The sequence below is a fragment of the Podarcis raffonei genome, chromosome 11, assembly GCF_027172205.1.
Source record: "Podarcis raffonei isolate rPodRaf1 chromosome 11, rPodRaf1.pri, whole genome shotgun sequence".
NCBI classification, from domain to species: Eukaryota; Metazoa; Chordata; class Lepidosauria; order Squamata; family Lacertidae; genus Podarcis; species Podarcis raffonei.
Window position 1 is genome coordinate 16,679,962 of NC_070612.1, and position 12,125 is coordinate 16,692,086.

Sequence of the window (12,125 nt, forward strand, 5' to 3'; positions counted from 1 at the left end):
GCCTGCTGCTCTTGAGGTCTATAATCGTTAAAGCACTATCAATCACCATCACATTGTTCCGCTGATAATAGTTATGATTATTACCATTTTATTAATCTCCCTGTGCTTGAATAGTGTCATTAGCCAGGACTGAATGTAGTTGCTTAGATGCTTGATCATCACCACTGCCATCATCAATGAGTAGGGAGAAGAACATTTCTGAGTTTTTATTGCTCACAGGAAATGGGGCAGGACGGAGACAGCTTGTCAGTGAGCAAAACGCAGTGCCATAGCCCTCGGCAGCAAGGGCAAAAAGTGTTTGCCCAGCTCCTTAGACATATTAGGAGATGTGAATATTGTCTTCTGTGCTCCATCATCCATACCAATGGCCAGTCGGCTTCTGGTCCCAGTTACTGGCTTTCATATATTTATATATTCAATTTTATATTTCTATATTCAATTTTATATTGTTCAAACCATGTCTTACCTCCTTCACCACCATTAGTGTCCACGGAGGGTTATATAAGGCTTAAAAGCCTGATAAAACAAGTGCAGTACAAATATCAATTGACAAAGGTTAATAAACAGCAGCACTGATAAAAACAATCTGATCATCCAAACCCTAATCATTGTGCAGTGGGCCTGAAAGCCTGATAAAACAGGCATGACTTCACTTAAACTATAATAATGTTGGTCCCACACTTGGAAGGGCAATCCAGAGCTGCTGTGCCACCAAAGAGAATTATAGAATCATATAATTGTAGAGCTCGAAGAGACCACAAGGGTCATCTAGTCCAACCCCCTGCAATGCAGAAATATGCATCTGTCCCATACGGGGATTGAACCTGCAACCTTGGCATTATCAGCACCATGCTCTAACCAACTGAGCTATCCCCTGTAGACATCTGCTTTAATCCTGGAGACAGGGGAGAGAGCACAGCCTCTGCGGAAGACATGAGACCTACTCTGAGGAAGATCTGGGACCACTGTTTCAGCAAGGGACTCCATGGAACCTGCATGGGATCCTCTATATAGAACTGCCTTCAGAAAAGGTTGCAAGGCACACCTATTCTGGCTGGTTTTGGATTTGGCTGGTTGTATGTTGTATAGGGTGGATTCTGGAGCCATAGTTACAGATAGGTAGCCGTGTTGGTCTGCCATAGTCAAAACAAAAATTTTTTTTTCTTCCAGTAGCTCCTTAAAGACCAACTAAGTTAGTTCTTGGTATGAGCTTTCGTGTGCATGCATCTGAAGAAGTGTGCGTGCACACGAAACCTCATACCAAGAACTAACTTAGTTGGTCTTTAAGGTGCTACTGGAAGAAAAAAATTTTTTTGTCTGGAGCCATAGTTAGCCATCCTTAGAGCAGACTCTTTGAAATCCATGGAATTAACTCAGGCCACGCTGGTTTCAGTGGTCTACTCCAAGCACAGCTAACAGTGCAATCCTAACCATGTCTACCGAGAAGTCCTACTGAATTCAACGGGCTTACTCCCTGGTAAAAGGGTTTAGGATTGCAGCCGTAGTCTGGATCCAACCTATTACTTTTATATTGTCTTTGAGGGGGTGGGCTATTGGGTGGGGTGGATTTTTTTGTTATCTTAAAACTTTAAAAGGTAATACACTTAAGGGCTCTGACCAGTTTTTAAACATATTTTTTAAAATACTGAAGGTAAGTAAAATGTACCACGCTTCAAGCGATCATACCTGCTGCCTGATCAAAGTGTCCCGAGGGCTGCTTGTGATTACCTAGTGGCCCTGGTAGAGGAGGAGTTCTGCACATGCCTAGATGAGAACCCCCGTTTTCCCCGTTTCTCTTTAATTTTGCAGAGTCCTTTGTCACTCCATGTTAAAATCCGGGGTAAATCATACTGCATGCACATGAGGTTGCAAAATAGGAGACATAATAAAAAAAGCGATATTGGAAGACACGTGTCTGCAATAGGCAAACATGGGATAAGTTGATTGTTTCTCTCGCTCCCCCCCCTTCCCATTTGAAGCATGGGGAAACGGGCCCCACCCCACAAGTATGGAAAAGATTTTCTCAAAGCAGGGACACGCACTCTGTTGAAAACAAGAACCCGTGGAGGTTTCTATATTAATTTTACAGATTAAAATACAATCACTGCCTGTGTTTGAACGCAAGGATCTGTGCGTTGCCTATGATGGTGATGGTTTTCATACAGAAAATCAGTGGAAAGGAAGGAAGGAAGAAAAGCACACTGTTGGCATGCCGGCGTCAAAAATAAAACCATTGGTGAAGTTCTGTCAGTCGGATATTTCAGCAGTGCCACTTGATTTGGCTGCAGCGGGGCAAGAAGCGGGACAGAAGCGGGCGCAACTGGCGCTACCTTTTCGGCACCTTGGAGAGCTCCCCGGGCGCGTAGCTGCGCGCGCACTCTGAAGCGCAAGCAGCGGGGGCAGAAAGGCAGCGCTGTATATGAATGACTGCACCGGAGCGGAAGGCAGCACTCGGGCGGCAGTTGCGGCCAGATCAGAAGGATCCGGAGAGGCTCCGCTTCCAAAGACCAGCGAGACGCCGTGCCCAATCCGAAAGCCGATTCCTATCCTAGCTCCTTCTGTGCAGCCGGCAAGAGGGGTTGCTTTCTGGAGATCACCCAAGAAAGTCAGAGCAGCGGCTGGGTCACTTCCCAGCGAATGCATTTTTGGGGGGGTCTGTCTGCCCGCCGCCTTTGGACCTGAAAAGCTCCTTTTGCAACCGCCTTTGGATCGGTGCTGGTCGTTTGGCAACGCGATCCCTCCTGCCACCGCGTCCATGTGAGTTTAGCAGAAGGGAGACCCGGCCGGCAGCGCCCCTTCCTCCTTGTGAAAAGTTCTCTGCAGGATCCTCGCCCGGGACTTTTTTGGAGCCGCCCTCGTTGCCTTCCAGCTCGGTCGGTGGGGCAGAGACGGGCCGAAGCTCCCGTCTGCCATGGGATGATGGAAGCCCCGTGTGACTACAGCTACTGCTCCCTGGCCGCCAGCATGAAGGACGTGGAGCCCGGAGACTCGCTGGGCTCCTTCTTCTCCAGCTTCCTCGAGGAGAGGCTGTCGAGCAACCGGAGCAACGCGTCCCTGCAGGAGCTCTGGAGGAGCCTCGTCCACCTGGAGCGAGCCGATGGGCCGCAAGGCAGCGGCTCGCTTGTCCTGAGGGTCTTCATCTCCACCATCTACTCCGTGGTGTGTGCCCTGGGGCTAGTGGGGAACCTCCTCGTGCTCTACCTAATGAAAAGCAAGCAAGGCTGGAACAAGTCCTCCATCAACCTCTTTGTGACCTGCCTGGCCGCCACTGACTTCCAGTTTGTGCTGACCCTGCCCTTCTGGGCGGTGGAGAATGCTTTGGACTTCACCTGGCTCTTTGGCAATGCCATGTGCAAGATCCTCTCCTACGTGACCACAGTGAGCATGTACGCCAGCGTCTTCTTCCTCACAGCCATGAGCGTGGCCCGTTACCACTCAGTGGCCTCCGCCCTGAAGAGCAAAAGGCCTGGCGGACTTTGTGGGGGATGCACTTCGGCCAAGTGGCTGTGCGTCCTCATCTGGCTGGTGGCCATCCTGGCTTCCCTGCCCACTGGCATCTACTCCACCACCTCCACCATCTACACAGAGGAGGAGTTCTGCCTGGTCAAGTTCCCGGACAGCCAAGGCAACAATACCCCCTTCTGGCTGGGGCTGTACCATGCCCAGAAGGTGCTGCTGGGCTTCCTCTTGCCTCTGGGCATCATCACCCTTTGCTACTTGTTGCTGGTGCGCTTCATCAGCGACAGGCACATGGGTGCCAGTTCCTGCGGTCCCAGCACCAAGCGCCGGTCCAAGGTGACGAAATCGGTGACCATTGTGGTGCTCTCCTTCTTCCTTTGCTGGCTTCCCAACCAGGCGCTCACCATCTGGGGCATTTTCATCAAGCTCAACGTGCTGCCCTTCAGCAATGCCTACTTCTTCTCCCAGACCTACCTGTTCCCCGTCACCATCTGCCTGGCCTACTCCAACAGCTGCCTCAACCCCATCTTCTACTGCCTGATGCGCAGGGAGTTCCGCAAGGCCCTCAAGAAGTTGCTGTGGAGGATCACTTCGCCTTCGCTCACTGCCATGCGCCCCTTCACTGCCACCACCAAGCCCGAGCAGGAGGAGCAAGCCTTGCACACCTTGATGCCCATTGACCCCAGGGCTGTTTCTGCTGCTCCAGCTGCTCCTGCAGCAGTCAGCTTGCCTGACATCATCTCATATCCCCCCGGGGTGGTGGTCTACAGTAGCCGCTCTGACTTCTTGCCCACCACCACCTCGGCTGAACTGCATTTATAAGCTTAAGGGGTTGAGTGAGACCGTGATGTTTCCAATCTCCAGGGTCAACAAGTCAGGGTCTGTTTTGGAGCGCACCCCATCTTGGTGGAGTGGGGGAGCCAAGCAATGCGCTCCTTGGATTGTTCCATTCCCAAAGGGGGGGGGGAATGCGTAAAAAAGGTATGGTTCAGTCCAGTCAAAGGTGACTATGGGGTTGCAGTGCTCATCTCGCTTTCAGGCCGAGGGAACCAGCATTTGTCCACAGACAGCTTTCCGGGTCATGTGGCCAGCAGAACTAAACTGCTTCTGGTGCAATGGAACACTGTGATGGAAACCAGAGGGCACGGAAACACCGTTTACCTTCCTGCTGCAGCGGTACCTATTTATCTACTTGCACTGGCGTGCTTTTGAACTGCAAGGTTGGCAGGAGCTGGGACCGAGCAACAGTAACTCACCCCGTCATGCGGATTCGACCGCCAACCTTCTGATCTGCAACCCCAAGAGGTTCTGTGGTTTAGACCACAGCGCCACTCATATCCCATAGGAAATGTGTGTAGGGCTGTTCCATAATTCAGGGAATGGGACCATAGGGAACTGAGTCAGACCAGTGGTCCATCTGTCTCAGTATTGTCTGATGGGCAGCATTTATCCAGGGCTGCCGACGACATTCCCTGCCCTGCCTGGAGACCGAACCAGGGACTTTCTATATGCAAGGCAGATGCTCTCCCACCCTTTTCCCAAATAAAGGTGTGTGTGTATGGCATTTAGGAAATCAGGGCCAGCCCAATACAGTTTGCTGCAGGGTGCAAAGGACAATATCCTTCATCCCAACCCCTAGTTCTATATACTGAATGTGGCCAGATTGGCAGTTGAAATTTACTTCAACGCCGGTGATGATAGGATAGTGGTCTTCACCACAATAGAGGGCAGTAGACTAGCTAGCTTAAGGGGTGCACTCTTCTGCCCTCCAGCAACCACACTTGGGGCAGCTGCTTCACTCTGCCTAATGGAAGAGCTGGCTCTGTAGTAGTGCTTCCCCATGACAGCAGAAGGAGTTGTCTTAAGGTAGTGAGTTTCTGGACTGGTCCAGGGGAAGCAAGGTATGTAAATCCATTCCTGGGGACTTTCTGGTTTTACAGGAATCAGGAAGGTGGAGTTCCTGCACCTTATGGGAGGGGGATTTGGCTGGCTATTACATCTTGTTGGGGGTGAGAGACTTGTCTATAGAGGAAGGGCCCTCAGAGGGTTCAGTTGCTGTGGAGATAAAGCAAGGTTTCTCAGGGACTTCTCCAGGGGTGTGGAACTGATGTTCGAAGTATGTTCCATGTTCTGAGTGCCCATATTGGGATCTGTGTTCTTCTTAAGGGGACGGTTGAAGGTGAGAGAGGGAAAGAGATAACAGGTCTGTGGCATATCTTGCTCTAATCCTGGTGTGAAGCTTTGATTCAAAGGGAGAGGGAACAAGAGGAAGCTGGGCTGTAGTTTTGGACGCATCTGATGAATGAACCTTAGTCCATTCATATGCTTAACCAGTGCAGTTGTGTTCAAGGTGCCACAAGTTTCTTTTCTGGTGTGTTTTTGTTCTGGTTTTTTTGCTGCATCAGACTAATATGGCTGTTCTCCTGGAAATGGCTCCTCCTGGAAATATAGCACAAACATACCCTTTTTTCTGAGAGATGATTCAGTTTGCGAACTAGCAGAGGATATCTGGGATTTCAAAAGAGCATGATAAAAAATTAAAGCTGTGCTGCCAAGGTGGGTGGTTGAGACCAGATGGTGGTGCAAATTCATTTTGTGAGGAAGGTTGTAAAAGATCCAGGAGCTGACATACAACAGGCTTTTCCTGCCAAGTCTGGATTCCAGAACAGGAAAAAGCTCCTTTGAGGGCAGCATCCTGGTTCCAACAGTGGCAAGGAACATGTCCCATAAGAGGCAAAACCCCTTTCCTGCTGTTTGCTACCAGTGTTTGATATTTGGTGGTACACTGCCACTGCACATGGAAGTTCTATTTGGCTGTAATGACTAATCATGTTGGTTGATCTGCCCTTCATGGAAATATTTAACATTTGAAGTAATTGCCCTTTTCTTGACCAGCTTCTGGAAAGATTCTCTATCCAGTATACCTGGTGGCAAAATTTCTACCCAAGACTCATTCACTACCTAAAAGTCTTGGACTTCACACTTGAACCACAGGTGACCAGATTTCCTCCTTCTCCTGACTCCCTGTTTTCAAAACCTCAGCTCTTACATTCTTTGCCACCATTTACCCCCATGCAGAGAGATAATTCTCTCCAATTTTGCTACTGTAGCAACACCATGTTCACACACAAGGGCTGGGATTGCACCAAAGACTGCTTGTTGCAATGTGGAGCATGCGATTCCTGGAAATTAATGTGAACTAAAAACCTGGGGTGATGTTCTGGGTCTGGAAAAAAAGGATGTTTCAAGGCAAAATGTTTTGTATTAAAAAAAATCTGTATCAAAAGTATGAACCTTGTTATCTGTAGATTATTAAACCACCATATGCATATTACATGGAGCAGTCTTATTACTTCGTAAAGCCTTGTCTGCAGCCAAGCATTGCCTGGAAAGAATCAATCCCTCTGCTCAGCGGAAAGACACTTAAACTTCAAGTATCTCTCTTGTGTTGATGTGTGTGCCTTTGTGCACATAACTGACTGTTCTAGAATTAGGGCACTTCTCAGATGCTTGTGTTGTCCATTTGAATTTCAAAAACCAAACACACGAACCTGGCAAGCATTCTCCTATTGCAAACACCTAACATTTCATTAACTCTGCTTAGTTGCAAAGCTGGGCATGCCTCTTTGTTTTCAAGAGTACACATCGAGTTTCTTAAACAAGAAAAAAATAGAAAATGGGAAGAGGTGAATGGTTGGTTCTCCTTTTGCTCCCCAGCAACAGAGGTATTATGTGTGTGTCAGGCGAATTTCTCTCCTCTGCTGTCCACTGCATTCATGCTGGATCTATGCTACCATCACATTAGCACAAAGAGAAGAGTCTACGGCTCTTTCAGTCACCTACCTTCAAGTGTCATAACTGCAAAGAACACTTCTACCCCATTGGCAAATACGATGCAAGCATTGTCACTGTATTTTTTGCTCCATAAGATGCACCTGACCATAAGACGCACCTAGTTTTTAGAGGAGGAAAACAAGAAAAAAAATCCTGAATGAAACAGTGGATGTATGATTTTTGTGGTTCATGCTGTGGCCACAGACATGTGATTTGACGGTGAGTTTGGGGTAGCCCAGTGCAAAAATCCTGAGGATCCATGTGGATCCGTGCTTTGTAACTACGCTTTTGCACCATTGCGGCCCCAGGCAACAGTGGGTACTTTGGGCTGCAGACCAAAGCAAACCTCTTGAAAGGAATGCAGGATCGTGTCTTGTAACCAAGTCCATCTAGCACAGGATTCCCTCCACTTCCTGGCAACAGCTCTTCGGGGTTTCAGATGGGATGCTTTTGAAGCCCTACCTTGAAATGCCCAGGGATTGAAATGGGAACCCTTTGCATCCAAAGTATGTGCTGTACCACTGAGTTATGGCTCTGGTAACCTAGCCTCTTCCATAGATGCATTAGATGGCCATAAGTAAGCCATTTTCCTTCCTTCTCCCACATTGCATGCAGTATGAATGGGTAGTATTCCACTAACGAGTCCCATTGGTGCAAGGATTTCCACTTGTGCAATGGGACTTTCCTCTCTCTCATAGAGTCTTAGAATTGGAAGAGTCATCTAGTCCAGCCCCCTACAATGCAGGAATCTTTTGCCCAACGTGGGGCTCAAACCCACAACCCTGAGAGTAAGAGTCTCATGCTCTACCAAGTGAACTATCCCAGCTCAGTTCTCCTTTGCCTGCATGCATCCTTCTCAAATCTGAGGCAGCCCCTTGAATAGATTTTGGGGGGCATGTTGGCCAGGGGAAAGAGAAGGGGAGAAGATTCTGTTGCCCAAGCAGAAACGCTTGCACTGTGGAATAATTGCCTTAGCAATTTGATTCCCCCCAATATGTCCCAACTTACAGGGTTGTAGCTCCCGTTGCTCGGTCCCTGCTCCTGCCAACCTAGCAGTTCGAAAGCACGTCAAAGTACAAGTAGATAAATAGGTACCGCTCTGGCGGGAAGGTAAACGGCATTTCCGTGCGCTGCTCTGGTTCACCAGAAGCGGCTTAGCCATGCTGGCCACATGACCCGGAAGCTGTCTGATGACAAACGCTGGCTCCCTCGGCCAATAAAGCGAGATGAGCGCTGCAACCCCACAGTCGGCCACAGCTGGACCTAATGGTCAGGGGTCCCTTTACCTTTTTACAGGGTTGTAGCAAGGATCACAATGTATAGGAAGTGCATGAAACAATTCCAAGCACTAAATACATGCTATGTAATTTGGAGGGGAATATTCACCTAGCAACAGAGTTGAATTGCTATGGATGTGTCTATTGCTCACCCACTGACTCAGCTGACATCGACCAGTTATTGTCAAAGTTAGATTCTGGGCTTAATTATCTCATTTGGAAGTGGGTGGGCGGGCTCCAGACTAAGTAGTCTTCTGGAGGGTAATGTATATGTTTTCATTTGCTTCAAAATGTGGTGACAGATGTTCTGTTTAGGGGGGCTCCTACTCAAGGACCCTTGCACATCTGCCCCAAAGTCCTGCCCTGATGGCACTCCCATTCAAAGTCATGACAAAATGCTATCATTCTTCATTTCCCACCACATTCAAACTCCTATATCTCCTTTCCTAACCCTACCACAGGGATGCGGGTGGCGCTGTGGGTTAAACCACAGAGCCTAGGACTTGCCAATCAGAAGGTTGGCGGTTCGAATACCCGCAACGGGGTGAGCTCCCGTTGCTTGGTCCCTGCTCCTGCCAACCTAGCAGTTCGAAAGCACGTCAAAGTGCAAGTAGATAAATAGGCACTGCTCCGGCGGGAAGGTAAACAGCGTTTCTGTGTGCTGCTCTGGTTTGCCAGAAGCGGCTTAGTCATGCTGGACACATGACCCAGAAGCTGTACGCTGGCTCCCTCGGCCAATAAAGCGAGATGAGCGCCGCAACCCCAGAGTCGGCCACGACTGGACCTAATGGTCAGGGGTCCCTTTACCTTTACCTTTAACCCTACCACCTTCCTGCTTCCTGTGCTCTTTTCCGCAGCTCCTCTTTTCTGCCCCTGCTCTCTTTCCCCCATCATCCACTTCCTTCAAGTCCCCTTGGCATTCTGACATCCTCTGTCCTCACAGTTGCCCCTTCTCTTGACTTGCTACCTCCAGAAGTCTCTTCTTCTGCCACTCCTAGGTCCACTAGGTTGGGAAAAGGCTGTAGCTCAGTGGTAGAGCATCTGCTTTGCACACAGGTGGTCCCAGGTTCAGTCCCCAGCATCTCCAGGTAGGGCTGAGACAGACTCTTGCCTGGGACCCTGAAGAGCTGCTTCCAGCCAGTGAAGACAGTTCGGAACAAGATGGTCTGGCTTGAGATAAGGCAGCTTCCTGCTCACACCCCTCAGAGTGGTTTAGCTGGTGGCAGGCAAAGGAAGATACTTCTCTGTACTGGAAGATATATATTATATAGTATAATATGTGGGGTGCCTCAGGGTTCCATCTTCTCCCCCATGCTTTTTAACATCTACATACAGCCGCTGGGAGAGATCATCAGGGGGTTTGGGTTGGGTGTTCATCAATATGCGGATGATGCCTAGCTCTACCTTTCTTTCAAATCAGAACCAGTGAAGGTGGTGAAGGTCCTGTGTGAGTGTCTGGAGGTGGTTGGAGGATGGGTGGCAGCTAATGGATTGAGGTTGAATCTTGACAAGACAGAAGTACTGTTCTTGGGGGACAGGATTCCCTGATCCTGAATGGGGTAACTGTGCCCCTGAAGGACCAGGTGTGCAGCCTGGGAGTAATTTTGGACTCACAGCTGTCCATGGAGGCACAGGTTAATTCTGTGGCCAGGGCAGCTGTTTACCAGCTCCATCTGGTATGCAGGCTGAGACCCTACCTGTCCGCAGACTGCCTTGCCAGAGTGGTGCATACTCTAGTTATCTCCTGCTTGGACTACTGCAATGCACTCTATGTGGGGCTACCTTTGAAGGTGACTCGGAAAGTGCAATTAATCCAGAATGCGGCAGCTAGACTGGTGACTAGGAGTGGCCACTGAGACCATATAACACCAGTCCTGAAAGATCTTCATTGGCTCCCAGTATGTTTCCGAGCACAATTCAATGTGTTGGTGCTGATCTTTAAAGCCCTAAACAGCCTCAGTCCTGTATACCTGAAGGAGCGTCTCCACCCTCATCATCCAGCCCAGACACTGAGGTCCAGCGCCGAGGGTCTTCTGGCGGTTCCCTCTCTGGAAGAAGTGAGGTTACAGGGAACCAGGCAGAGGGCCTTCTCGGTAGTGGCGCCTGCCCTGTGGAACGCCCTCCCAGCAGATGTCAAGGCAATAAACAACTATTTTAAACAACTGAAGGTGGCCCTGTTTAGGGAAGTTTTTAATGTTTGATGCTGTATTGTTTTTAATATTCAGTTGGAAGCCACCCAGAGTGGCTGGGGAAACCAGACAGATGGGCGGGGTATAAATAAATTATTAGTATTAGTATTAGTAGTTGTTGCTTGAGTGACAGATAATCTAAACTGGGGGTGGGGGAAACCTGTGGCCCTCCAGATGTGATTGGACTCCAGATGTCATCAACCCCAGCCAGCATGGCCAGTGGTCAGAGATAACATCTGGAGGGCCATGGCAAAGCCATTCTTGGTCTAAAGCAGTGTTTTTGGACTACAGTTCTCCTTATCCCTGACCACTTTGCTTGCTATTTAGGGTTGATGGGAGTTGTAGTCCAAAAACATCTGGATACCTAAGTTTAGGAAAACCCTGGTCTAAAATATGAACAGCCAGAATCTAGATATAGGTTGACTGGACCAAGCACACTTTGCTGTTAGATATAATCACCAGCCCTTTTTTCATGTCTGCTTTTCCACAAATCGCTTCAGTAGGTGCTGAAATGGGAGCTGAATTATACCGTTCCTGGAAGGCTTAAAATAATTGTCACTTGAGTGCAGTTGCTGAATGCCTATCATTTTTCAAAAGCTGAAGGGTGGCGGGGGTGGGGGCGAGTTTGTATGTATGGACAAAAATAAAATGAAATAAAAATCCTGTCGCAGTAGATTGATTTTGGTGGGAGGATTGGCATTTAATTTAGTAGTAGGCATTTTTACATTTTAGGTCATGTTTTTTCAGAAGGGAAGCCTGTGTGTTTTGGGATAGACTGTCAAGAGCATTTCTAAAGAGAAACTTTTTTTCAAAGATGTTGAAAGGAGTGTGAAGTTTCTAGCATTAGGGAGTAATTCTGAATGTGCAGGAAAGCAACTGAAACCAATTCAGTTCCCACTAGGGAGTCAGGATTCAGACTCCGTGCCTTGGATCTGTTCTTATACTATCTGTGGTTTAATACATCCTGACAGAGGTTCATTTGTATCCAGAGAGCTACCAAGTTTGTCTGGAAACCCTGCCCTAATCTTAAGGGTGTATGAGGCAACTGTACTGACCTAATGATGAAGGTATGCTCTCTGCACATGGTCAGAAACATTCTACGTTATTTCTGCAATCTCTTGAGAGGCTGAGTCCTAACAGCCAAAACAGTTTTCAGGCCAAAAGTCCAGTAAGTCCTATCTTGATGGAAGCCCTGTCACTTTGTGTGTGTGTTATGGTATGTGTCAAAAATTTCACCAATATAGGCATCTTCCAAGACATCACCAAGAGACTGTTTATATGTATTGGTAAATGTGAGACATTCACCAGTAAATGTCTAATCTGACTGAATGCCTTCAGCAAATGTCCAAATGTAATACCTTATTTA

General features: G+C 48.4%; 1 protein-coding gene across 1 annotated transcript; it reads left to right on the forward strand.

Moving 5' to 3' along the window:
* Window positions 1–2,169: 2,169 nt before the first annotated feature.
* On the forward strand, window positions 2,170–4,685 carry RXFP3 (relaxin family peptide receptor 3). The gene has a single exon (XM_053408563.1). The coding sequence runs from the start codon at window positions 2,917–2,919 to the stop codon at window positions 4,279–4,281; it is 1,365 nt and encodes a 454-aa protein (XP_053264538.1). The 5' UTR covers window positions 2,170–2,916; the 3' UTR covers window positions 4,282–4,685.
* The last annotated feature ends 7,440 nt before the right edge of the window (window positions 4,686–12,125 follow it).

Coding starts and splice junctions, on each gene's coding strand:
- RXFP3 (XM_053408563.1), top strand. CDS start 2,917: ATGATGGAAGCCCCGTGTGACTACAGCTACTGCTCCCTGGCCGCCAGC.